The sequence below is a fragment of the Simochromis diagramma genome, unplaced genomic scaffold (assembly GCF_900408965.1).
Source record: "Simochromis diagramma unplaced genomic scaffold, fSimDia1.1 OVJJ01000705.1, whole genome shotgun sequence".
In the NCBI taxonomy this organism is placed as follows: domain Eukaryota; kingdom Metazoa; phylum Chordata; class Actinopteri; order Cichliformes; family Cichlidae; genus Simochromis; species Simochromis diagramma.
In genome coordinates, this window is record NW_024387448.1 from 226,260 (window position 1) to 252,459 (window position 26,200).

The following is a 26,200-nucleotide window of genomic DNA, read 5'->3' on the forward strand; positions in this document are numbered from 1 at the left end:
TTTTCATTCTTCCCCAGAATATCCCTCTCCCCAACTGCTTTTAATATTGCATGCCTATCATTGTCCTTTCTCTTTTTCACAATCCCTCTTTCGGTTTGCTCTTTTGGCCACGGCAGACAGCAGCTGGATTCTCCATTCTCTCCTCCCTTTTCAGTTCCTCACCCTTTTATTGCTCCTCATCCCGCGCACTTTCTCCTCAACAGACTCACATGCCTTCTACCATTAGTAACACGTTTGTATACTATACAAATGCACAAGTACACTGACAGAGATCTACACATATGTACGTACACACACAAGATGTGGCTGAAGTCACTTTTGTGGTATGCCTGAAGGTTTAAAAGAAGAAGGGATGTGTTGTAATTACAAGTGCGTCCAGAGTGGAATCTGTTAGGGCAGGTTGAGTTGGGGGAGGACCTGGCAACCTATCAAAGGTATCAGTGAGGCAAACCAACCCCCTCCCTTACATCTCTGTTCTCTAAAGGAGTGCTCACATGAAAAGATGATGCACACAGAGGTTTATGTAATGTTCCGAAGGACATTTCGTGCTGCAGACGCTTTAAATCAAGAGCGACTGCGAGGTTGACATCTTGAAGAGCAAACGCCTCATCAGGTCGGACAAACAATCTGCAGCCCTTTAAGGACAGAAACAGGGCAGCTGTGCCATCCAGCCCATCCCGCCTTTCCCTGCAATCACCTGTCATCCACATCCGCTGCCTCCAATGTTAAGCCTGGGCCTTTCACTACTTGGCACATACAACACATGCTCAGTTTATTTCTCTCTCTGTTATCAAATTCTTACTTCCTGCTCTTTCATCTAAAAGTACATACACACCCAACACAATGCCCCACAGGTCATAAACTCCACTCTGTCTTGGTTTCATACAACTCCCCTCGCGTGGAGCGTTGAGGTGACAGAAAGAAGAAGCCTGACATTGTCTGTTAGCGAAAACGCTGCGAAGCGGGGAGACAGGAGAGGTGTTTTGTTTGAACTTGTCTGGCTTGAGTTTTGCCTGTCTGCCTGTGTGTTTTCCAATGAGTAATCCATTGTAAGACTGAACACACATATGTACACACACAGCTCTAGTACAAGACGGAAGAGGGGTTTTAGTTCAGGTGTGATCGATTGGCGAGATACGAAGGCTGGGTTAAAGACTTTGTCTTCTTCGTGTGCAAAAAATACCTAAAGTTCCAAGGTTGGAAAAAAAGTGTCAATATTGGCTGCTAGGCAATAATGTAAACATTAAAACTGTCAGACAAGTGTTTTGACTGGTCCTCTCTTAAATCCAGACCACAATATATCAACAGCTACAGGATGGACGGGCATTAAATATTCACTGTACCCAGAAGATGATTCTTCTGTGATCCCCCAATGTTTCTTGCATTTACCGCTAACTGCAGATTGTTGCTTTTGAATAAAAAAACTAGCATTGGTATAAATTTCATGAGCAGATTGAATGGTGGCAACCTTAAGTTTCTATGTAAGATCAAAAATAATATATTTTCCACAACAGTCTGGGATGAATTACCAGAAAGACAAACCCCCTTTAGCCCCAGGCACACTTTTTTTTTCTTACCACACATTTGAAAATGGTAGCAGGCTAACACACAAAACCACAGGCAAGACTATGCGCATGCTCAGTAGCATGCTCTTCTAAGAATCTAAGTAACTTAAAAAGATGTCAAAAAAGTTGACATATGAAATATTTCAAATAGGTTACAGCAGTGTATTTGGAAACCACAACTGTTAAAGACAAAATAAGTAGATCAAAAATATAACGCAGGGATTTGAAAATGCTCCTTTCCTTACAGCACTTGTGTGGAGACACAGGCAGATGGCAGATTTTTGAACTCCTGTGTAAAAGCACTCTGTGTGGAATATGTAGGCAGTTGCAAAAAATTAATATTTGCACATCAAAGTACTTGCCTTTGCAAGCATGACTGAGACCACAAATTTGATAGATCAGAGTTAAGCCTGCCCAGCGGTAAAACAGTTAATTTTAATCCCAGCAGTGCTATAAAAAGTAGCACCGGTGCGCTGGTAACAGCAGAAATGTGTTTGCCAGGGACACTGAGGGCAGGTGTGCAAATACATAGCCTGAATTTTATGCAAGACGGCGCAGCGGTTCACCTCGTATTATCTTTTCTTCCACTGCTTTTCAACACTCAAGGTTTTTCAAACTCATATCCTGGGCTTTTATTTTTCCCTGATTACAAGTTGAGACAAGCTGAAAAGGTTATGTCTGTAAGGCTGATAAGTCATCGGGGTCCTATTTAGCAACTCTTTACAGTGCTTCTAATCTGTATATTGTCTGTGATTAGCGGTGCTGTACTTGCTGTGTTTAATGTATGAATCATTATTCAAACTATTCAAGAAAGAAATTAAATAAATAAAGACATGCCACTGTATATATCATCACATCATACATAGGCTTGTGTATGATACTCTTGGGGCTGTATAAACAGGATGGCTCTGAGGGTCAGACAAATACGGCTCACATAGGTTTGGAGATTCCTCTGTGACAAGGCCCGGATATTATTATGACAAAGTACCCACACTGTACTGGCTGTTCTTTCACACAAAGACCTGGTGGGAGTGTAATCCACCTTTGCTCACATATCCTGTGTTTGCATTAGTCTTTGTTTTTGGGTTTGTTTGTTTTTTTTGGTTTTTTGGGGGGCGGTGGGGGGTATACAGTACAAGTGGAGGAGCTGATGACACAGACGGGAAAGGAGTGAGAAGGCAAACACGCAAACACAAGATATACGAGAGAACATCAGCCATAACACAGACCACAGAATGCATATACAAGGTCTGGGTAAAATACACGTGTAATAAACATTTTGGGACGAGGTCAGAGAGACCTCTTAGAAGAGTATTTCAAAAGCGCATCCACTAAACCGAGCTATTTCAGCTTTGTATTCAGAGGAACACAGTTATAAAAACAGAAATAAAAAGTAAGAAAGTAAAAAAATGAAAAAGAATGAGGGGAAAACAAAGCTCGTGAACCATATGTTGCACATTAGACAAATGTTCCCAGGCCTTCCACGAGGAAGAATAAGATATACACTGAAAGACAAAATAACGGTTGTTTGAAAAGGTTCAGGGACCTTTTTCTGAACCTTGTAGAAGATGTGCATTCATCAGATGGTCACTTGGAACAGCTGTTTCTAGGGAAGCATGCAGTTTTTGTTTTGTATAAATTGACTGGAGGCTATGTTATGCTGTGTTAATCTGAACATTTTACTTTAATACTTCATTTATCATGTGCCTTGGCCTTCCTTTCCCCCAAAAGACTTGCGTTCGAAGTATATATATATGTATATTTACATATGAGCCTATCCATACAAGCAGGGTCACCAGTCTGTTGAATAGAGATCTGCTGAATAGCCAGAGAGAAGCACACAGATACAGGGGGAGCATGCAACTCACAGCCAGATGGTGGATTCAAACTCAGGACCTGCTCTCTCTACTTCTCTGAGGCATCAGCATTAACCACCATGCTGCCACCCCTCCCCTTTTTTAAACTAAAATTTGTAATATTATATATATAAAATGCACAATATAGTAATTAAATTTTTATCTATAATCATTTATTTACTAAACCACATTATACTGTAATGAACTAATCTAGCATCCTATACTACATTCACTATATACTTAAGCATACTGCTGTGAAAGTGTCTGTTCTTTTCTCTTTTTGCTTTTAACACTGATCAAATCCATTTATTTACAACACTGCACTGAATAATGTAATTCTCTGTTTCACATCTGGCCATGGGCCACATCTGATCAAGTGATTACAATGCGCTTCTTTGACAATGTCCTTGGCAGACAGCCCTCTTTCTCATACACTGTCAGTCTACATCTGAGGATAAGCATCACTGGAGGCAGTCAAACTGTCATAAATGGACCTTGGATCATGTCGGTACATATATGTGAACAACATGCTCTTCAAATTTTGAAAAACTTCACAATGATCAATTTGAAGAAAAAAAAAAACAAAACAAACATTAGCAGGGTTATGAACCAGAAAAAGGTTGTGTTGGAAAATAAATGCTACACTCACACCTACTGGTCAGAATTATATAACACCAGTGTGTCACAAGCAGGGCTTTATCGGTATTTCTCCTCTCCTTGTATGGAGCAGGAGTTTTTGTAAAACGAGCGCACTAACTGCTCAGTCCTGATCCAAACTTTAGAAAAAATAATTATATTTAATCAGTGTCTCGAAAATCACTTCCAAACGAATACAACAGGTGAACATACCACGGACCTTCCTCAGAGTACGTGGAAGTTACGTCACTTAAAAGTTGAAAAACAAATGATACCTTCACTTACCGTCGTACATGTTAAAGTTGGACTTTTGACAGCCACGGGTGCGACTCAAAAACAGTTTTTATAGTAATACAGAAAATCGAATTTTAGAAGCGATTCTATTATTTGATTGTTATAACGACATACATACTTGGTTTTATCAAGTAAGTTGACCACATTTTAGACCGCGTTTGTCTTGCGCATTTCACATCAGACACGTCAATGCAACAAAAGTTCAGTCTGCGGAGTTGTGATATCAATAACCATGGAGGAAAAACAGAGCAGTACGGAAGCCAACATTGCACCAGGTACCGCATAAAATGAGTTTGCTATATTCGCTGGTGCCATAGTAGTAATTGTAAGTAGTAAGTAATAGGAGTGGTAATGTTGTGAAAAGTTCCCAGTAAACCGTTAGCTAGTTGACCGGAGAAGAAGCCACTAACAGCCAGCTGTTTAGCAGCTAAATTCTTGTGTTGCTAAAATTTATTGGTTTAAGTTACATGAATATTATATATGGTAAAAGCGAGATTAAAGTGTTGAAAAAAATAAATAAGTGGATCACATTTGAATAGCCCCAGTACGCTGAATTCGGGTCAGTTCATCAGAGAGCTAGTGAGAGGCACAAAGTTAGACATGTACCTAGTTCAGCATGGCACATGGAACAAACTGCATTCAAAACTCGGACAGTCTACGACTGATTTTTTCTTATGTCATTAAAGTTATCCCGTAAAAGGTGACATTAGCCCGCATTTAAACTACTGAGGTCTTGTGGTAAATTCGGCATGTAGGTAAATGCACCATACAGCATTTATAATAAACTAACGTCTACATTATTATGGCATTATTACAGCTTGTCACTTGACCCACATGTATGAATACATTACTGCAAGTTTAGTGATGCCTAGTGTGACACGTGTATTTGGCTTCTAGTTGAATCTAAATAAATTCAGTTCTTGCATTATAGTTAATCATTAAGCTTTGACCATATCATCTCAGACCCAGGGGGAGCAGGAACAACACGAGATGGCCCATGTGACCAAAGCCCTGAGAGAATAATCGGCAGACGGTTTTCTGAACAGAGTCGGTTTGCTTATGCTGCTCTTTGTGGTGTCTCCTTGGGCCAGTTGTTTCCTGGATCTGAAAATAGGTAACCATGAAAGGATGAGCCATGAAATTCCCTCATGGCAATATCAGTGTTGGCCTTGTGCTGAGTAGCGCCTGCTTCTTCTATTTTTCAGCGTATTTAGGGAGCAGTACCTACAGGCCTTAGTCCACTGGTTGGATCTGGATGAGTCGGTGATGCCAGTTATGGGAGCCTTCCTGTCAGGTTTAGGCTTCGAGGGCTCTGACACCTTCCTCTCCACCCTGCAGGGCGAACCTCTGCTGGCAGCAGGGACCACCCCCATCACGCAGGTGTTTGTCACTCTTACAGAGGATAAATGACCCTGAACTACAAATCTCCTTGTAGTTTGGTGATACTGGGGTCACAACAGTGCACAGCAATGGATCTTTTTGCTTGTTTTTGATAGCTGAAAATATATTGCATTGTATTTATCTTTGCAAACCCTCTTATCCCTAACCAGCTTTGGTTTTCTGTTACAGGATCTGGTGTCTTTTTCTGTCAAAGATGGTAAGAGGCATTTAAGAATAAACCAGGGATTTTCATACTTTAAGGCTAATCACTCCAAATTAAAAGAAAACATCATTATACATATGTGTATACATACATATATATTAAAAGGCCTGTTGTCATCAAAAAACAGCCAGATGAAAACTTTAACAGTTGTTGTAAATTCAATTTTAACAATTTTAACATTTTTTGGTACTCAGGCGAGTATGATGCCAGGGCAAGGGTTCTCATCCGTCACATCAGCTGTCTGCTGCGAGTCTCTCCACAGGAGCTGGAGAAGTTTGAAGAAACACTAGGAGAGAGGCTGAGGGAAGGGGGAGAGGAGAGCGAGTAGGTTATGGCTTGGATGGTGGGATGAAAGGATGAATGATGCATTTACGTGTCTGAGTTCACCGTTTAGAGTACAAATGATAAGGAATTTCATTCTGTTATAAACCTATTTAATGTTAGTTCATTTAAGATACTTCATGATAAAATGATTTTGCTTTGCTCATTTGGCCAACTGTCTTGTGTGCCAGACTGTTAAAAATCACACAACGGCTGCACATGACAGTCACACTTGTAGTCAGAATGACAGCATGAAGATAAACAATCAGCTAATTGTGTTCAAGATGTCAACTTAAATGGGCCAGAAGAGGCATGTGACGTTATTTGTTTTTACAGCAAGTAGATGTTTCACCACATAAGGATGATCTGTCCTTTTCAATTAGAGAGGAGTCCTCACGGCGGCGGAAGAAAGAAAGAGGGCGAAAGCTACGGCGTTACCTCCTGATTGGACTTGCCACTGTGGGTGGAGGAACAGTGATCGGTGATTATTCTTGCTTCAGAATTTCAAAGTCTCCTGAATCAAATGATAATCAGCTGATAATTAAATCAACAAAAACAAAAGGGAAATTATCAGAATTTTCGAGCTGACAGATAGTGGCTTTGACTAGCTTTTGTATTCTGTACTGACTGATTTATTTATTTTTTTTGCCTTTGCCAGGTGTGACAGGTGGGCTGGCAGCCCCTCTGGTGGCAGCAGGTGCAGGTGCTGTGCTGGGGGCTGGAGGTGCTGCTGCTCTGGGCTCGGTCACTGGCATTGCAATTATGGCCTCTCTGTTCGGAGCAGCAGGGGCTGGACTGACAGGTAAGAGCACTGATGACTGTGCTGATACTAATTATTAGTTATTAGAATTTGAGCGTAATTTGATAAGACCTGCTTTTTTTTAATTGTCCAAAAGGCAACAGAATTGTATCACATTTTAAAGGATTAATCCATTTTCTCTCCAGGCTATAAGATGAAGAAGTGTGTTGGGGCGATAGAAGAATTTGAATTCCTGCCATTGAATTCTGGGAAGCATCTTCATGTGACCATTGCAGTGACAGGCTGGCTCTGTAGTGGTAAATACAGTAAGTATTGCTTCTGCTGTCTCGCCACAACCACCTCCAGTTTCCAGTAATTAGGTGTGGGCAGTTGAAAAATCTATCCATGCATCCATCCAGTTAATTAACCGTTCACCCAGTTTGGGCTCCTGGAGGTGGTTGGGGTGAACCCTGTCCTAGCTGTCATAGAGCAAAATGCATGGGTCTGCCCTGGATTGTAATTGGAGTACAGTCTCTGCGCTCACCACCATAATGTTCCAGTCCAGAAGCACCATACGGGATCTCCATACAACATTTTATAGCCCAGTCAAACAACCACAAAATCCAGAGCTCTCATACATCCTCATACATCAAGGACTTGTTTACCTCCATGACCCATTGATGGATTTGTCATCTTCAAAGTCTGCTTCCTCTATGGAAGACATGACAGTGGGATTGAGGGGATCCACAAAGTATCCCTTTTATCGCCCGACTGTGTCATCAGTTGATGTCAGCAGGACTCTATCCCCACTTTACACAGTGTTAGTAGAGCACTGCTCTCCACTCCTGAGTCATACAGTGACAGTTTGCCAGATTCACCTCAAGGCTGACCATTAGTTTTGTTCCATATCCTCGCTGTGAACTTTTTTCATAAAATTTTAAATATGTAAATACGAACATAATTGAATGCATTTTTTGTGTTAACCTTTATACGTGATAAACAATGTACACATAATTTGTTCTATAACTGAAGCAAATGCTGTAATTTGACTGTGCTGTGACCTTTGAACAGTTAATCCTGCATAGTTTGTTTTCAGAGCACTGCATAAATTTAGTAGAATCAGTGCCAGGGCCAAATGCACAGAGGGGTAAAGAAACAGATTAACAAGCACGTTAGTCAAAGACATTCGCTACGATCTTTTTGCTGATAAACAAGCGGATATGGTCAACCCTAGTAAAGTTCTGCACATAATGTTCTGAATCTACTCTAGCAGAGATTATACAAACAAGCCACTTATGATGTGTTTTTACATAAAACAATGCAGCTGTATTCCTGCAGCTCCATTCCATCACTAATACGTACGCTCTTTTACTCAATTTAGAACCACCTACACATAAAATGCTACTTTCGCTTGCTCCCTTATTCACAAGGGGTCGCCACAGCGGCGAGGTCTGCATGTTTGATTTGGCTGATTTTTTTTTTACACCGCATGGCCTCCCTGACGCAACCCCAAAGGAATTTGTGAACCACCTACACGTAAAAAACAGCTAACAAAAATAAAAGAACAAATTTAAAAAACACTTCAAATACAAGTGCAGCTTAGTTGATCACCCACAATAAACACGACTGCTATGTTCCAGGTTCGTTCCAGGCCCCGTGGTGCAGTTTGGGCGAGTGTGGGGAACAGTACTGCCTAGTGTGGGAGTCACGCTTCCTCAGGGATCTGGGCTCAGCCATGACGTCTCTCTTGGATGGGCTGGTCAGCATGGTGGCTCAGGAAGCCCTAAAGTACACTGTGCTGTCAGGTAGGACCGCTGTGCAAGAAGCTCTTGTTGGTGTTATCTGATGTGAGCTGATGGGATGTGAGTAACCTTTGGAACCAGTAGTCATCCTTTACAGTTTCGACTGCTTTCTAACAATTCCCATCAGGGATTGTGACGGCGTTGACGTGGCCTGCGTCTTTGCTGGCAGCAGCCAGCGTCATCGACAACCCCTGGTGTGTTTGTCTGAACCGTTCCGCCGAGGTGGGGAAACACCTGGCACAGGTTTTGAGAAGCCGACAGCAGGTAGCCTTTTATTTGGTATCTTTGTTAATACAATCTTATCGCCACATCACATCTCACCTTTCATCTGCTCGATGCAGTAGAATTTCAAAGCCTTAGAAGAAAGAAGGCTGTATGGCATGCAGCAACATGTGTGCGCTTCACCTGTGGTGCCTGTGTACACACTGTTCACCGGATTACATTAACCAGGATGACTCTGTTATTTGCTACATTCATTGCTTCTCTAAATTGTTTTTCTTTACTATGAATATGCCTGTGTTCACTAAACAGCAGGAAAATTAAAGCTACTCACCGTTCCTTTCATGTGTTTGAAGGGGAAGCGGCCCGTCAGCCTCATAGGTTTCAGTCTTGGAGCTCGAGTTATCTATTACTGCCTGCAGGAGCTCGCCAGTGACCGAGGTGCAATTAGAGGATGATGATGGATACATTTCTACTTTGTATCCCGCATTTTTCAGACTCTAAAAATTTATCTGTGTTGTTTTTGAATCCTCAGGTAGTGAAGGAGTAGTGGAGGATGTGGTCCTCCTGGGGGCCCCAGTAGATGGATCTGAGAAGGCCTGGGAGAGAATGGCAAGAGTAGTAGCTGGAAAAATAGTAAACGGATACTCCAGGTAAGGAAGAGTTCTTTCCTGATTTAAAAATCCAGAAATGGAACCTTTTTTTTAACAGTAAATGCTTGCAGATGCTTTATGCTTTTGTTGTAGTAATTATTTAGCCAGTAGGTGAGCTGAGTCCATTTATGTTCCTCATGCAACTTTGCAAACGACTGTCACAGCAGCAAGATGTATTTTTCAATGACTGCATGAATAAAGGACTCTCTGATCTACATACCTATCAGAGGGGACTGGCTCCTGGGATTCTTGTACCGAAGTTCAGCTGCACAGCTGTCTGTTGCTGGCCTGCACCCAATCAACATCCAGGATCAGCGCATAATCAATGTGGATCTTTCCTCAGTGGTGAGTCAGAGCCTGTGTTTGAAATCTGATGAAGTACACCTTGGTAAATTAAAACACGGCTGAAGGTAAAGGAACTGGAATTTTAAAGTATTCAAAGAGTAAGAAAAACCACATGCAGTGCATTGTCTCAAATTTGGTCTGTTAGGGGGTCAATTTATGTTTTTGAAATAATAGAAGCAGTACCTGAATAATTCATGAGAGGGAAATGAAGTAGCTCATTCCTACATGAGAAGAAATTCAGACAAAAGATCTGTAGCTACTCTTCCATATTCATGTATGACATTTCAAAAGGAACATTGACTTTTGATTTCATACCACATAACCATCACATCAGGTAGCTGTGCGTTTCCAGATTTGCTTTTGCACAGCCCTAATCCACAGCTTATATAAGTTTTGTCACATCAAACACAACACTGACATATTTTCACCCTGTAAAGTTGTTATACAAAACACTTGCTATTTACACATCAAGCAGATACAGAGTGAGCGTGAGTGTCGTCTCCTTTGACTCCTGAGGGAACCATCTGGATGTTTAAGCGCAAAGCAAATACACCGCAGCGATCACCTGGGGACTGTTCAGGAAAACAGGTTCACTGGAAACTCTGGGTTTCCTGCTCCTGAAAGAAGGCTAAATTAAACTCCATGTGTGCTCCTGGGGTTTGAAGCTTTAGACACACACAGGATACTGATCAATAGATCAAACTTCAGTAAATGTAGTCTTTAAATTTAAAAACAACATCTCAACATTCACATCAAATGCAGACATCTCTTCCACTACTAATAACCAAATTGATTATTCCTGGGTCTGACTCTGTCGTATCTTTTTGATTTCCATCTTGAGCTGCTGTTATCAGAGTAACAGCTGAATGATTATGTTTAAAACTTCATAATTTCAAGTCTGATAAACAATGGCTTAGTGGATGACATGCTTTTTTAAAATTTTAAATAAATGTCATGGTCTGCACTGGCATACAATTGTATTTCTGGCCCTACTGGATTAACATGGAGGCTCTGCTTTTTATTTACCAGTTGCCATGGTGACTCTTGCTCGCTGAGGTCCATTGTTGATCAGGGTGAACACGGTCAGATTTAATTGAAAAGTTTCCCCTCTCAGATATAATGACCTCAGTGTTCAGGGTTAGAGTCAAGAGTTTTCAGCCTGTTAAACCTGCTATACACCCCAGCTAGTCGCTAACTGTCTTCTGCTGTTACCCACATTGGAGTACTAGTACCATTAAGGGTACTTTGGAGTACAGCAGAGGGTAAGGTTTCTTCATTGTCAATATAAAAATATGCATCAGTAATGGATCATTTCTAAAATAACTGGACTCAGCAACTGTTGTAAGCTCTCAGCTTAAGTATCAAGTGACATCACGAATCAGGATTTTTGTTCAAAACATGGCAGCAGTGTTTCTGCAAACACAAAGAAAGCAGCGATCCTTGTGTGACCCCTTTACTCTGTAATAACTGATCTGAGGAAGGTAAGGGAAACACTGTGCCTCATTTTATCACTGCAATTTAAAAAAACATATTTTTTACTAGATTTAAAAGCTCATGGTGTCGTGGTTTACACAACTGACTAACAAGCAAAAGATCTCCAGTTTAATCCCAGGAGAGACACAAATCCTGTTGGGGTTTTATCAGGAAAAGCACCTGGTGTTAAAAAGTCTGCCAAATCCAGATCATGTGGAGTTAACCACTGTAGCTTGTCAGTTAATACTTGGCTGAAAACAATAAATAAAGAGCTTACAGTAGTGGAAAAGAAACCTGAGAACCAGTGTGCACTATGTATGACTGAGCTATTGGGTCTGAAACCAAAATAATAAGTTAAAAGGGAGTAGGAGTAGGGATTAAAGGAATAAACAGAGCAAAACTGTTACACACAGGTATTTGAGACGATGGATCACTGCAACTTTACATCTTATTTTTGGAAGAAACATTTATTTAATACTTATTATAAAAATTGAAGGTTTTCCAATAAGATTTAGGTTTCTGTAAGTGAGGCAGCAATATTAAATACTGTTTTATTAGCAGATTAAAAGAAAGAGTTGTTTTGTTTAAATATAGCTGAAATTTATGAAAAACAAGGCCCCCGCTGGTCTGTTTCACATCACAGCAATGATTTTCTACTAACATTCAAGTCAACACAACTACTCATCATCTGTAGTAGCTCCAAGTAAAGCATTAGAGGTTTCACATGTTACTCGAGTAAAGGTTTAAACCACAGCAGTAAAAAGATACCTGACATGTCTGAAGCACCATACAGCACATACCCGGTCATGTAATGAGGAGAACAGGATAAATGAATCGTCCAAAATAACACATTTGTGCCTAAATGTTTCTTTAAAAGAACAAAAAATAGGTAGTATACGAATGAGGTTTTAATCATGGATAATAGCACTGTATTCCTGCCTCCTAGGTTAAAGGTCACTTGGACTACATGCGTCAGATGGACACCATCTTGGTAGCAGTAGGAGTTCCCACTAAAGAAGTGCCGGGAGCCTCTTTTGCAATTCCTCAATATGTAACAGTGGCAAAGGGGACGGTGGACATCGCTGGCCAAACCATCAATGAGCGACAAGCGGCCGAGACACAAAACCACACTGAGAAGCCTGAGACGCAACAAAGCAGAGATGCCAAAGAGTTGGCAGAGACGGAGGAGACTGCTGACGGTTGGGATATCCCTGATATTTCAGATCTGCTGGACTCATTAAACGATACAGAATCAGACAGCAAAATGTCACCGCAGAAAAATTCACCTCGTATTTCAGACGAGAAGGCTCCTAATAACATCACAGCCACTGATGTGAATGCCCAGTGTGACGGTGTAGACAAGGATGACCGGGATAATGAACACATATCATGGAGCTGGGATGACACACACTGGACTACAGAGAACTCGCACAAGTGAAGGCGGCCAAACTTGTAAAGAGCATGTTACTGGACCGGCTGCTTCCTTGTAAACTCTTCTCAAGTTTGTTTGTTTGGATTTTTGTTTTTTTTTTATTATTGGAGAAAATATTCATTCCATTCTCAACAAAGTGACATGAAAGAGACTGCACAAGAATCGACACACACATACGGCAGCTTCTAGTGAAAATCCCCCAAATGAAGTGTTTTGTTTGACTGCTTAAACACGGGTTTAGATGTATTGATTGAATGATAATTTTGGTTATTGTAGATAACTTTTTTTTTATAAAAATGTAAATATGGTCATAATTTATTTTAAAAATGTGATATGAGCATTAAAAAGCAGTCATTTTTTTTGTGTTTCCGGTTGAAGTAGATTTCTGTTTGCTTGGTTTGGGGATATTATATATAGTGTGATTCCATATAGATAGCAGTGATTCCACAAATATGTCTTCTCTATGAGGCTTTTTTCCTGTCCTGTTCTATAAGACTCTCACAGTAGTGATTCACAGCTTACTATAGAATTGCATTCTCCACTGGCACTGACAATTGGAAATATTGTTGACCCTGACACTGGCTGAGAGCGAGTAGACCTAACAGAATGTGAGCATAAAATAAATAGATTCTTTTTCAATGTCTCTTCAGCCCAAGCCTCACAGTGAATAAGTCAGATTGTTACCAGCTGTCGCGCTTTTCCACTGTAAACCCTGATATACCCTATAAGCTATCTTTAAGTACTATTCAGTCCAAAGTGTCAACCTGGTTGGGGAGAAGGAGAGGCAACTCAAGCCCAGCGTGCTCGGCATCCAGCAGATTGACAGCATCAGTGGCGGTGGCGGGCGGGTGCGTGGGGTCAGAAGCCAGAGGTGAGGGTGGGTTGCTGGCAATGTTGGGCTCTCCCGAGTTATGCAGAGAGAGCGAGAGCGCCGGTGAGGGTCTTCGGGGCGACCGTGAAGAACAGCAGGGCAACAGCTTCCCCAGGGCTCGCTTGAAGTCTCTCATGAACAGCGGGTAGATGATGGGGTTGATCGTACTGTTGCAGTAGCCCAGCCAGGTTATGGCGTCAAAGAGCGCAAGGGGGACGCACTCACACACTGCCTGGATGAGGATGGTGACAAGGCAACCCAGGTGTTAGGGTTTAACAACTTAATGTAAGAGAAAAAGTTAAAAAGTTCAAGAAAAAAACAAACAAAACATAAATGGAGAAAACGAATAACAGCTATTAGATGACACAAATATGCACTGCCACATGCTGCAACTAGTGCAAAATTGTACTCATAAAAGATTGATTTAGTTGTTAAATGCACCAGTACTGCCAGATTGTACCTAAATATAAGAAAGAATTAGTAAAACATTAGGAAAAAACTAATCTCTTAAAGTAAATGTGTTTTCATATCATGCACAGATGTGTGCACAGACACAGATGATAATGCATCAACAAACATTACAATGTAACACAAAGCCAAGGAAGTAGAAGACTATAAACAACGGGCAGTGAATGAAAGAACATGCTTGTGTATTAGATTTATTACATTATAACATCTATTGAATGTTTATTAGTTTAATAAGCACATTTTTTTTTGCCAAGTTGTATATTTTTATTGACCTAATTTACAGCCCACATTTATTTGTTTATTATGAATTGTTGAAATAAAATGAATTAAAATTACATTCACATAGAAAATAAACAACGTAAATTAATAATACATGCGCACACATACACAGGTGTATTGCACATACATTTTTCAATAGATGTAATTAATTCAATTAATTGACATTTTTAAAATCGACTCAACGTCATGCGTTTTACCCTAAAAACACTCTATATGTGTGCAGCCCTAGATGTATAATTTATTTACTTTGAGAAGTCGGTACATAGATGCATCGTTTTTTTTCTCTGTCTGGCTGTTAAGAAAACTGATCTTGAAAATAACCAGTAGGTTTGGGGAGCGACAGTGAAGAAGGGGACAGCTGTTAGAGGAGAGCTTCCAATACTATCAAGATGAGGCAGGGAGGCGGTGGGAATGGGACAGAAATGGGGGGAGTTCGTTTCACACACCACATTGAGTGCGAAAAAGAAAGGAGAGCGCAGGCACAGTCAAGTCTCTGTGCTCTGTGTTATGCAGGGGAGAAGTGAGAGGGCACAGATGGGAAATCAAAATGACTGGATCACTGAAAGCTTGAAAAAAACAGGACAAGTGTCATTACCAATTTAGATTAAGCTGTTTTCTGACATTCGTTTACTCTCGGCGAGGTTTTTCGGGGTCCTCCTTGTTTGTTTGCTGAGTAATAAGTGTGTATATTCATTCAGTCTAATCAGATCGAAATCACTTTGAAAAGAGTACCAATTATAAATGGTACTTTTGTAGGCTGTTTTCGAGGCTTTAGGAATGAGTCAGCCACACAAAGCTGAAATGCCAATCTATTTCCTCGTTAGATCGCCTGGCAAGGCTGTGACGCCAAGGCTGGCCAACACAAAAATAGATCAGTATCCAAGTGTTTTTTTCTCTCTTTTTTTCTTCTTTTTTTCATGTATTTCACACTCTTTTCGTGCCCACCATGTTTATAAAATTGTGAGAGTACCTCTGAATCACTGAGATAGATGCACTGAGTCTTAATAAAGACTAAGATGCTCAGGGATGTTGCATATATGTGAAGCCAACGTGGATTGAATGAAATTATTTTTCTTTTCTAACTCATCTGATCACAAACTATTTAATAATTCCTTTACATATGTTTATGTAACAGATGCATTTTTTTCCTCTATGACATCTCTGTGTCATTAGTGTTGGAGACAGCCTCCGGTACTCCTACTGACCTCTGCCATGTTGGTGATGAAGAAAGGCAGCCAAGCACTGAAGAAGAGTCCCAAGAGGACTCCCAGAGTCAGACTGGCCTTGAGTGCCCTCCGACCCTGCCTGTGAGCCAGGCGACGCTCGCTGTTCACTGACGGCTGTGGACAGGTGGGTATAATTCAGATCCTTAATCTCAAAAAGCACTGATATCATGTAAATCCTCTTTGGCATTAGTTATTCAAATCCATTTTGACTCCCTTTGCAGTTTGTCCAAAAGTCTTGAGCCACATCTCATATTTAAAAATACTTTGGCATAAAAACTGTCAATATGTGCTCCAATTTATTGAAAAGTGCAAACATGCAAGAAAATAATTTAAAAGGCAAACTTCTGATTACTTTGAAAGTCAGTATTTGGCATGACCATCTTTATTCTTCAACACAGCTGAGCTTTCTAAGCCAAGTTTTCTCCAGGCTTCTTGAAGGACAATCGAAGTTCTACTTTAGATGTTGCTGTCCTTTCTCTCTAGATCATCCCACACTGCTGCAGTAATGTTGAGGTTTGGGCTCTGGGAAGGCCAATCCATGACTGGTAGTGTTCCATTGTGTGTTTTTCTATCCAGGCATGCTTTTACTGCATTGGTAGTGTGTTTGGGATCATTGTCATGCTGTCATGCATGGTGAAACAAAATCTGACAACACTTTTCTATGTTCATTATTCCATCTGTGTTGACAAAGTATCCCAAACCAAGTATAAAATGCAGCACCAAACCATGACAGAGCCTCCAGCTTTCTCTGGACTCATCACTCCATTACATCTGTTGCTACTGATGCAAGTCGCTTAACAAACAAAATTACATTCCTAAAAATGGTAAGGCACAAAAAATGGACTGTAAATGAGCGAAAAAGGAAGCAATGAGAAAAACTTTGAAAGTCCTTCAGAAAGTCTAAAGAAAGTCTGGCTCCTTGGAAGCAAATTATAAAGAAATGAGTGCTGGCTCAAGACTTTTGCACACCATTGTATTTGTTTGATTAGTTGTTTTGCTTGAGTTCTTCCTTTTTGTCAAATCAAAATAATTTTCAGAGTTTGCGGAAACATATTTATTCACTTCATCTTAAGAATACTGTATACTGTACTGTCATTTCAGTCATTATAAACAGAGACTGTGTTGTTAAATATCACCGAGCTCCTCAGAGGTTTGCATCCAAGAGCTGGAACAAGCTGATACATGATATGGAGGATACAGTGAAGATGCTGATTTTAAAGGCTTGATGCCTTGCTCCTTTCACCTGAGTCGCTAAAGAGCAAACTTGTTTTCAGTTCATTTACTATCTGCAGAATTATTTTTAACACTGTGTACTTCCTCTCTGCTTTTTCACAGTTTTAATTTCATAAAAGACATAGCCAGTAAAAATCGAATAAAATATGGACACGTTTGAGCTGCATTCCTACCATTGATTTGAATCCTGCTCTTTAAATGTTCACATTCAAGGACACTTTCCACCTCTTAGCAACAGCCTTTAACATCACCACAATGTCCTTACTATGCCGAGAGAGTTTCATGTCAATAGATTCATTGGTAAGGCTTTAGGCTTATCCTTTTCATCCATTCATCCTTTTCTGTGCTTTTTGTTATTATTTGGTCGGCAGTAATACACTGACAGCCTTCGCTCAGTTACATTTAACTGTTTGGTGTCTCTTTTTCTTACCGGCATGTTTTGTGACACAGGAGGCTCCAAATGGCTGCAGTCATCTCCGTCCTGCTGAGCTTGCCCTGCTGCAATGCCCGGTGAAGGAGGCCGGGAGGGTTCTCCGAGAGAAGGGTGCGGGTGAGGCGGGTGGCTCAGCGCCGCCACCCTCTTCGCCTGCCTGCGTGCCACCAGAAGGATCCGGCAGTAGGTGAAACAAATGGCACTGGAGGGCAGAAAGAAGGTGAGCACAGATGCCACCAGAGCAAAGGGCAGGGTCACCCGCAGACGACACTGGAAGGAAAGGCCACCTGAAGGTGACAACTGAAAGTAGGATTCTGGGTACAGTTTGTCAGAGTAGGAGCTGATGTTGCCAGTGCTGACCCCAAGAACAGATGAGTGTCCGCTCCTGTGGCCCAAGCTGTGCCATTTCATCTGAATGGGCAGGAAGGAAGCCAACGCTGCCAGCCCCCAAGCAGCCCCTACAAGGATTAACGCCCGAGGCGGGGTCATCCTCTGCTTATAGCGCAGGGGCGAGATGATGAAGAGGTAGCGGTCCAGGCTGATCAAGCACAGGTTCAGGATGGACGCGCTGCAGCACATCACATCAAAGCAAAGCCAAACCGGGCAAAACGCAGGCCACAGCACCCAGGCCCCGCACAGAACGTTGAGCATAGCTGGGGGCATGACCACCAATGCCACCATTAGATCGGAGAAGAACAGAGACACCAGGAAGCAGTTTGAGGTGCAGCGCAGAGAGCGATGGGCAAACACCAACGCAATGAGCAACATGTTGCCACAGATGGTCATTAGGATGATGATGGTCAGCATAAAAGCTAACAACCAAGGGCCGCTGCCGGTGATGTTCCAGGCGCTGGTGCTGGTGGAGCTGCCGTTGTAGCTCCCTAAGGTCCCAGACAAGTGAGAGTCAGCCATGGCACCTGCTGGCAGAAGTCAGTGAACGAGCTCTTCAGGCAGCACTAGATGTTACAGACCTTAACCGGTTCTCCTTTGCAGCAAAAGCTCACATTTCAGGGACATCGTTGAATGGAAAGCCACTGAGGTCTTGTGCTAAGAAATCAGGGTTAACTGAACTGTTCTCCATGGATAAAAATCTCCATCCAGAAATACATCCAGGTGTCCTGGACTTACTTCCAAACCCACCAATATAGTGATCCAAATCCCCAGCACAGTTTCACTCATCTCTCCATCCTGGCCAGTGTCCCTGTCTCATCCACAGCTAAGAGCCAGAATGAGCCGTTCGATAGCTGACAAGAGGGTTTCGAAGCAGCATGTCACAATGATGACAGGCTCCGGAGGAGGGCACAAAAACAGAAAAGCCTTGAATCGGCATATGAGAGCAGGCTCACTGAAGATGAAGAGAAGAAGGATCAATGCTCAAAATTATACCTCACCTCACAGAAGTGGATCTGTCTCTCGCAAGTCCTTTGCTGTGCCTTGCTGAGCTCTGCTGCCTTACACAAGTCCGTTTTATTCTGGGAAACACAGCAAGGCAGCAAAAAGCAACAGAAAATTGTGCAGCAGTCATTTGTAAGCACCGCTCTGTTCGCGAGTGCTCTACAGGTATCACGGCCATGTAACGCTCGGTCCTGTTAATCCCTGTGTCGGCCACTCCAGCGTGCCTCCCAGCCTGAGCGCACAGCTACTGAGAAGGAGCGTGTCAGAGCATTGAGCTGTTAATGCATAACCATGCACAATCACAGCCAAGATATGCTAATTCTAAATCATAGGAACTAGTGTGGGTGTTTTGTTTAGATTTTTTTCTCCCTTGTTTGGACATGGTGTTTTTAACTACTCTGGAATAACAATTTTAAAAATGTCCGTCACGCCTTGATTTTCTTTTCTCATATGCACTATATACATATATTTTGACACTACTCCACCACCACAGCCACCACCAAAGTGTTTAATTATCAGCCTTAGTTACAAGTTACTTTGCAGTGATTGTGATTGATCCATCATTTATAGGGAGATGACTGTTTAAAACCAATAATACGTAAAACATGGATCAGCTATATTTGAATGATAACACTGATTGCATTTTAATTTGCCAGTTTCTCAGTAACACATTGTAATATTTCAGCATATTTTTGTTTGTTTTGGGTGACTCACACATTATACCATTAGTGAAGAAATTCCCTATTATATAACAATAACCACTTTACGTCATCTTGTTATTCTCAATGCACAGAGATGACGAGACAACCCCAGAATCCTTCATTTCCTAACAGGAACATTTGAATAGGACTGCTTTTACATACCTGCCTCAGCCTTCTTCTCTGACAGTTTTCAGAAAAATTACTTCAAGCACCTTTTTCAAAACTGCATTAACACTTGACTCCTAACCCCCTACCCCTCTTCAAGTGTCATTATTACTCCTCAGAGTGTATGAAGTATAATCTAGCTGATGTAACGTATTACACAATCCTCATCTTTGTACCACTTGGTTAAACATGATTTGTACACAATTACATACCTTACAAAGCATGTATGGAACAGCTTATTAACCCACAACTCTTTTTTTAATAATTATTTTATTAAATAAACACAGACCGTCCTTATAGGGCATATACAAATCATACAGTCATACAAGGAAGGATGTCAACAGGGAGACAAGAGTCTGACTGTAGAACAGTGCAAATGGTGACGCACCCATAATCAAAACAAAAACAAACACTTTGGAAAAAGAAGAGACAGTCCCTTGGTGACGTGCAGTTATTGCTCCTGTTGAAGAAAACAGAGACAGGTTTCATGAATTTTCATTTACATAACCAGTGATACAGGGTTGTTATTGAGAGTTAGAAGTGGGGAATCAATTCCTTAAATGATTTAGTTTTAGTGGTCTTATCTCTTTCTCTAGAAAAAAATAGAAATAAATTCAGTATTTTTATATATATATATATATATATACACATACATACACACACACACACATACACACACACACACACACACACACACACACAGTCAGAGACTGAAATTATGGCAGCATTATATGCATTTCAGACTTTATGAAATCTACTGGTATTTATAACAATTTATCAATTTTTTCCATGGACAAACCAACCTTATCGCCTCTGTGCAGCATATAATGTGACCTCAGGTTATTCTGACAATTGGCATACGCCATGCCGAGCCCTGCTCCCGAGCCAAGTGAAATTGGCCATGTGTGCCCTATAATTGAGAAAGATGCTTTAGATTATTTTCAAACACTCAAGCACTTCACAGCATGATTAAAAACAGATTAGAGATGGTGTGCTACAGCCTTTCACCCCGTAGCCTTTTTTTCCCCTTAGTAATTACCTCAATTTTTAACATGCTTCTTTAAAAGCTTTTTGGGCCTTTTGCTGTCTCCGTAACAAAGGCACATCATTTTCCTACATCTAAAATCTGAAATGACTATTGTCTGTGGACAAAAAAATACATCTCATCTATTCGCAGTAAAAGACAGCCATATATATGTGTTACTGTAACGGGAGTAGAACATTACTGCAGCCATGCTTTTTTTCCCTCAAGGACTTTTGAGCAAAAGGAGCTGATCGAGATTCAGTAAAGCAATTAAACTACTTACGTTTGAAGAACAGAACAGAAAACACAATGCCTAACCCCAGACCGGTGCCTGAGAGACAGAAAAAAAACAGCTGTTAATGTATTATTTATTTATACAGCTACTTTGTAATGCTTATTTGGTGTATATGATGTCGTCTGCTGCCTTTGGTTAATGTACTTTTAATCATTATTTGATCTATGCTGTATGATTAGTTTAAGAGCAATATTTCCCCCCACTTTTTTCTACAAGATGGTTTAAAAAAAGACATTTCATGTTATCTTGCCACAGCATATAAGAAGAGTTTTACCGTCTTAATACACAGTCTCTTTAAAATAAAGTGGGCCTGCTTGGCGTAAACCTACCTATTCTTCACCGCACCTAACTCCATTCAAATATGCATCAATTTATGGATCTTTGCTTCTTAACAGTAAGTGCATGGCCATGTTACGTTAGGCACCCCCTGGCCAGGATCATCTCCTTAGATCAAAACTTATTTTACTAGATTATCCAACCTTTCCCCTACTATCTGACGCCGTTTCTTGTTTACTCTTTAAGTTCTGGAAAAGCGAAAAGAGTTAGCGAAACAGCAGAATAGCTCAAATGTGAAAGACCTAAACCATTGGTTCTGTGTTTTTATATATATATATATATATATATATATATATATGCCGAATTAAGAGGGGGACAGAAATATCTTGTAAAATTCTTTAAGTTGCGTACTAGAAGACGTGGCCGTATTAATCAGCGATTAAGAATTAGGTTGACATTTTCTTAGCAGCGTTTGCACTGGGCTAAGTGAAACGCATAAAAAATGAGCGAGAACATCAAAGGCCAAATATCTTGAGACTTTAATAAAATGACAGAGTATACCCAATCGTAACTGTGTGTATTTAAAATAAACAAAGCATGAAAAAATGACTGGTCATTCAGTTGTCCTTTACAAGCCCTTATGGCTAGCTAGTTAGCCTCTCGCCCAGTCAATGACAGCTGTGGACTTCAATATAAACTGCTTCTTAAGTGGCCCTTGTTTTGGTACAGGACAATATCGTTACGATTGAGAAACTGAAACATATTTACCTAATTTAATGGCACCGTCTGCTAAGCATCGGTCCCACTTTTTCCCCAGCTCCTTCTCAGACATACTGAACATTAGCTTGTGGCAGGCTAGAAGTAACAAATGCACCTCTGCGTGATGCTTTCACGTATTGTCGGAAATATATCCCTAGAGTTACGATTTAAACGCAGAAGAATAAACGACAACACTGAAAATTTTATGATTTTACAAGTGATTAGTTTAAACATTCACCCTTTACCGCCTTGGTGTTATTGACAGAACTTATGTTAAGGAGGAAACATTTAAAAAACTAAAGAAAGCCAAGTAACGTCTTTTCTTTGAAAGCAGCATTGAAACTCTTGCAAACCTCGCGATAGGTTATACCCCAACAACTGAATGGCGCCAGCTTGCGGTAAAGAAAGGATTATCCCAAACAAGTCACTTTGGTCCATACAATATCCAGCAAGCTGTACAGTAAAAAAGTTTGGAAAAAACAAAACAAAACCAGGCACGCTGTTATGTATAGCAAACTTTCTGAGTTTAATTTGACACAAATCAGTACACTGTCGTGAAGTCATCTAACATGATTTCCTAAGACGACAAAATACAGTTTCTGACAACATACAGCGTACAAACATAGTATCCATTACACAAAAAACACCGTGGCATGTTTGAAAGTGTTCTCACTAACAAAGATGTGCCATTAGCTGGTATGCAATACTCTGAATCTGCAAACTGTACAACTTGTGTCTAACACACAGAATTAAGGTACCAAAACATGAAAACCATGTTATATATTGAGACTTTATCAAACATATCAAACCCAAAACATCACAACAAAGGTTCCACTGTTACTCCTCAGCAGGCAAAGTGTAAAACAGCCAAAAGTTCTCTTATTGGCAGCAAGCACAGCTTCTTATATGGTGTGGACTACAAGTTGGCTTCTTAATAGATTTCAAGTGAACTCAAAGGTTGGGCTGGTTTTGGGTGCTTTACTCACTGTGAAAGTTTGTGTGTGTGAACAGCAAAGAGGTAGAAACTGTATCCTTGGAGAATAAAAGTGTCTTTGGCTAAAAACTAAAGAAATCACCTTTGCTTTTACTGCCTTTGCTGCAGTACATGTGTATCGTGGGTGCTAACCTCATGCTGGACTGCATTTCATTACATGTAAAAAAATAAAATTAAAATAACAATATCTATAATGAACACAGGTGAAGACACAATCAGCCCCTCTCCTGGTCCTGTGGAACCTCATCCCAGCTGTACTTCAGGTCACTCGGTGGACCCTGGCAGAGGAGATTCTTCTCCTTCTTCTGCTACTAGTGACTGGCTAGTTGTCTTCACAGAGCTCTTGCTGATTTCCAGGAGATCGCGCAGCTCCTTGTTCTCAATCTGAAGGTAGAAAATGTTTTTTTCAAACATAACTTTTGAAGTTAAATATCTCTTCCTTATAACATGCATGTGCTTCCCCATGCAAGCAGGTTTTGAATGAAAATTGTGATGGATGCATCGCATCTTCTCTTTTAAATAGTGTTACTGTTTATTTGTGATAGAATTTTTTGCACTTTGGCAGTGTTGGGGGAAGCAGATAACCAAAGCAGACAAATTAAAAAGAAAGTACATCATCTTTTATTTCTCAGGTTTTATCAATAAGACCTAATAAGAAAAAAAAAATCATGAGTTCCTTAGCAGGTACTAAAATTATTTAAATACAGCCCCGGATGAACAATAACTCATGTCATTATTTATTTAATAAAAAGAAGCATCGTGTAAAAACTTGTGTACGGCTTTATCCATCCATCATTATGGAGGAAGTCTGGTCATTACAATGTTGCTTCAGCACACTGAAGATCACGATTATTCGTTACGGTCCCACCAGAGTGTTCCAGCTGAGTTGAGGTTTGGACCTTGACTGAAATATTAAAAACTTTTTGTCAGCCACTGTGCTGCAGATTTGCTGCTGTGCTTGGGATCATTGTCCTGCTTTATGAGTCAGTTTCAGCCAAGCTTTAGCCATCAGACAAGACTTCCCTCATTTGACTCTAGAATACTTTGGTACGCAGAGGGATTTTCGGATGATTCAAAGAGTTCACGGTGCTCAGGTGCAAAACAAGCCCTAAATTATCGCAGCTCCACCAGTGTGTTTGACAGTTTTCACTGAATGAGCTGCTGTGTGTTACAGCCAAACATTTCCACACTGGTCTGGTCTGTCCAAAGGACAAACTTTATGCCTTACAGTTATGCAAAACTAACAATGCTGCCTTGTTTTTTTTTTTTTTTAAAGGAAAGAGGATTTTTTTTCTCCCTTTCATTTAACATGCTAACATAGCCCTGTAGAGTCTAAGCTGTAGCTCTTGGATTTTTAGCCATGAGCATTACACAGTCTGTGGCTGAATTTGCTAGAACAACCACTCCTGGGAAGATAGCTATTGTTCTGAATGCTTTTATTCATTTATATTCTTAAATACACGTTTGTTACAGTTTAGGAAAATGTACCTTTTCAACAAACTTTACAGTTGTAGCATATTTAGAAAACTCACAAAAGGTTATCGCAAAGATGGCACAGTAAGAAATCTAACAGACTGGTTTAAAAGGCCTAATAAACCCCCAAACAAAACAACATGCTCCTTGACCTGATGCACTAAACCTAGCCATTCCACTAAAAACTGACAACTCAGCTCTCATTTGCATTTATGATCCTTTATTATCGTTGCATCATTTTGACACAGAAGCTGATGTCTGAGGTCTGTGGTAAAATCACATATTTTTCCACAGACCTCAAGAGGAAAGGTGTCATTGTGTCCATGTATAACTGCATTTCTCACCTCTAGCTGAGCAAGCCTCTCTCGAACACAGCAATAGTGCTTATCATCCACCTGCACTGCTCTTCTCATCACCTGGCCCATCTCGCATATCCGTTCCACTTGGCTCTGCACTTCCTGGAGAAGAGTCAGAAATCAAGTTTGTTGTTTTTATTTTAGATTTGTGTGTCTATGTATTTAGAATCATAGCCCATTAAACGTGTGAGCAAATTAAAGAAATGAAGAGTTGATGTACTTTGGCATGGTCCTCATGGAGGCTGAGCACAGGTTTGGTGTCCAGCTCCTTCTTTGCCATCATCAGCTGGAGCACATGCTTGCGATACCGACACATGATCAACTCGAGCGCGTACTGGTGTTCTTCAAGAGACACCCATAGTTCTACAAAGACATAAAGAGTGTTAATACTGGTATATAAAACCAGCCAGTCAGCAGAACCTTTTTTTTTTTTTACCTTTATTCTCCCGCTGCAGTTCCTTGATTTGAGTGTTTTCCTGAGTCAGAAGGACATGAGGTTTGTATTTCGTGAGCTCCTGTATCTCTGAACTGTCATCTGTGTGCTGAGAAAAGAGCAGAGAAGAAACAGATAAAGAAGACTTTAGCGAACGCATATCACGAAAGCATATCCTAGATACGAGGGAAACTCGCTTTGTAGTACAGGTCACCGTTTAACTAGTTCAACGTGTACACCAAGCAGTAGTGCAACTTTTCATAAACGTGAGCTATCTGCTCGAGTTTACCTTGTCTGGCAGAGCATTTCCCACCTCTCTCATGCCCTGCACTCTCTGATTTAGGGCCTCGGACTGCTCTATCAGTCCCTCGGCGGCTGTGTCGTGCTCTTTTAGCCTCTCGAGAAGGGTCCGAGTATCGGCCAGCACTTTTTCTAAAGTGCAGGCCATTTACTGGAAAGTGACAGCTCTTTTTACGCTACGTAGAAAAGCTACTACAAAACTAGCTAGTCGAGCGAAAACAACTCGCAGCCGTTGCTTAGCTGGGCTATATAACCTTAGCCGAGGCAGCTCGGTGCCATTATAGAAACATAAATATCCTTACTGTTTCGCTATTTAACTAATGTTGTGTCGGCAGACAGGGCAAGTACCAGACACCCAGATCAAAATATTACTACATTACTAGAATATTACTGCTTCAGAAACTGACGTTTCCGTGTAGAACTAAACTGTTAGCGACGCTTCCTCCTCCTTCTTCTTCTTTTCCTCCTCCTCCTACTTTTGGTGAATTGTCAAACCAACGTTGAGTCGCCACCTACTGGGGTGAAGTACAGTGTAGACGTTTGGCACACAACCAAAAGCGGGGTAAATGGCTAAACCTATC

The 26,200-nt window shown here is 40.9% G+C and overlaps 4 protein-coding genes across 5 annotated transcripts; 1 reads left to right on the forward strand and 3 right to left on the reverse strand.

Moving 5' to 3' along the window:
* The first annotated feature begins 4,335 nt into the window (after window positions 1-4,335).
* tmco4 (transmembrane and coiled-coil domains 4) lies at window positions 4,336-13,581 on the forward strand. 2 transcript variants are annotated; one of them, XM_040013635.1, is made up of 14 exons: window positions 4,336-4,626; window positions 5,315-5,465; window positions 5,557-5,731; window positions 5,921-5,948; window positions 6,149-6,278; window positions 6,659-6,756; window positions 6,934-7,077; window positions 7,221-7,340; window positions 8,655-8,819; window positions 8,944-9,080; window positions 9,392-9,488; window positions 9,571-9,688; window positions 9,916-10,033; window positions 12,453-13,581. In XM_040013635.1, the coding sequence occupies exons 1-14, from the start codon at window positions 4,584-4,586 to the stop codon at window positions 12,942-12,944; spliced, it is 2,016 nt and encodes a 671-aa protein (XP_039869569.1). In that variant the 5' UTR covers window positions 4,336-4,583; the 3' UTR covers window positions 12,945-13,581. The 2 variants fall into 2 exon arrangements, with proteins under 2 accessions (XP_039869569.1, XP_039869571.1); XM_040013637.1 differs by having other exon boundaries at window positions 4,339-4,626; window positions 9,392-9,476.
* Window positions 13,582-13,684: 103 nt separating this feature from the next.
* Window positions 13,685-18,404, reverse strand: htr6 (5-hydroxytryptamine (serotonin) receptor 6). Its single transcript, XM_040013692.1, has 3 exons — window positions 17,446-18,404; window positions 15,762-15,896; window positions 13,685-14,041 (listed from the first exon to the last, which is right to left on the reverse strand). The coding sequence occupies exons 1-3, from the start codon at window positions 18,358-18,360 to the stop codon at window positions 13,685-13,687; spliced, it is 1,407 nt and encodes a 468-aa protein (XP_039869626.1). The 5' UTR covers window positions 18,361-18,404.
* Window positions 18,405-19,962: 1,558 nt separating this feature from the next.
* On the reverse strand, window positions 19,963-22,297 carry micos10 (mitochondrial contact site and cristae organizing system subunit 10). The gene is made up of 4 exons (XM_040013671.1): window positions 22,073-22,297; window positions 21,017-21,064; window positions 20,513-20,619; window positions 19,963-20,169 (listed from the first exon to the last, which is right to left on the reverse strand). Exons 1-4 carry the CDS (start codon window positions 22,143-22,145, stop codon window positions 20,161-20,163), a joined length of 237 nt encoding a protein of 78 aa, XP_039869605.1. The 5' UTR covers window positions 22,146-22,297; the 3' UTR covers window positions 19,963-20,160.
* A 268-nt stretch (window positions 22,298-22,565) lies between these two features.
* On the reverse strand, window positions 22,566-26,040 carry sike1 (suppressor of IKBKE 1). Its single transcript, XM_040013670.1, has 5 exons — window positions 25,609-26,040; window positions 25,323-25,428; window positions 25,107-25,249; window positions 24,875-24,988; window positions 22,566-23,441 (listed from the first exon to the last, which is right to left on the reverse strand). Exons 1-5 carry the CDS (start codon window positions 25,765-25,767, stop codon window positions 23,322-23,324), a joined length of 642 nt encoding a protein of 213 aa, XP_039869604.1. The 5' UTR covers window positions 25,768-26,040; the 3' UTR covers window positions 22,566-23,321.
* Between the last annotated feature and the right edge of the window lie 160 nt (window positions 26,041-26,200).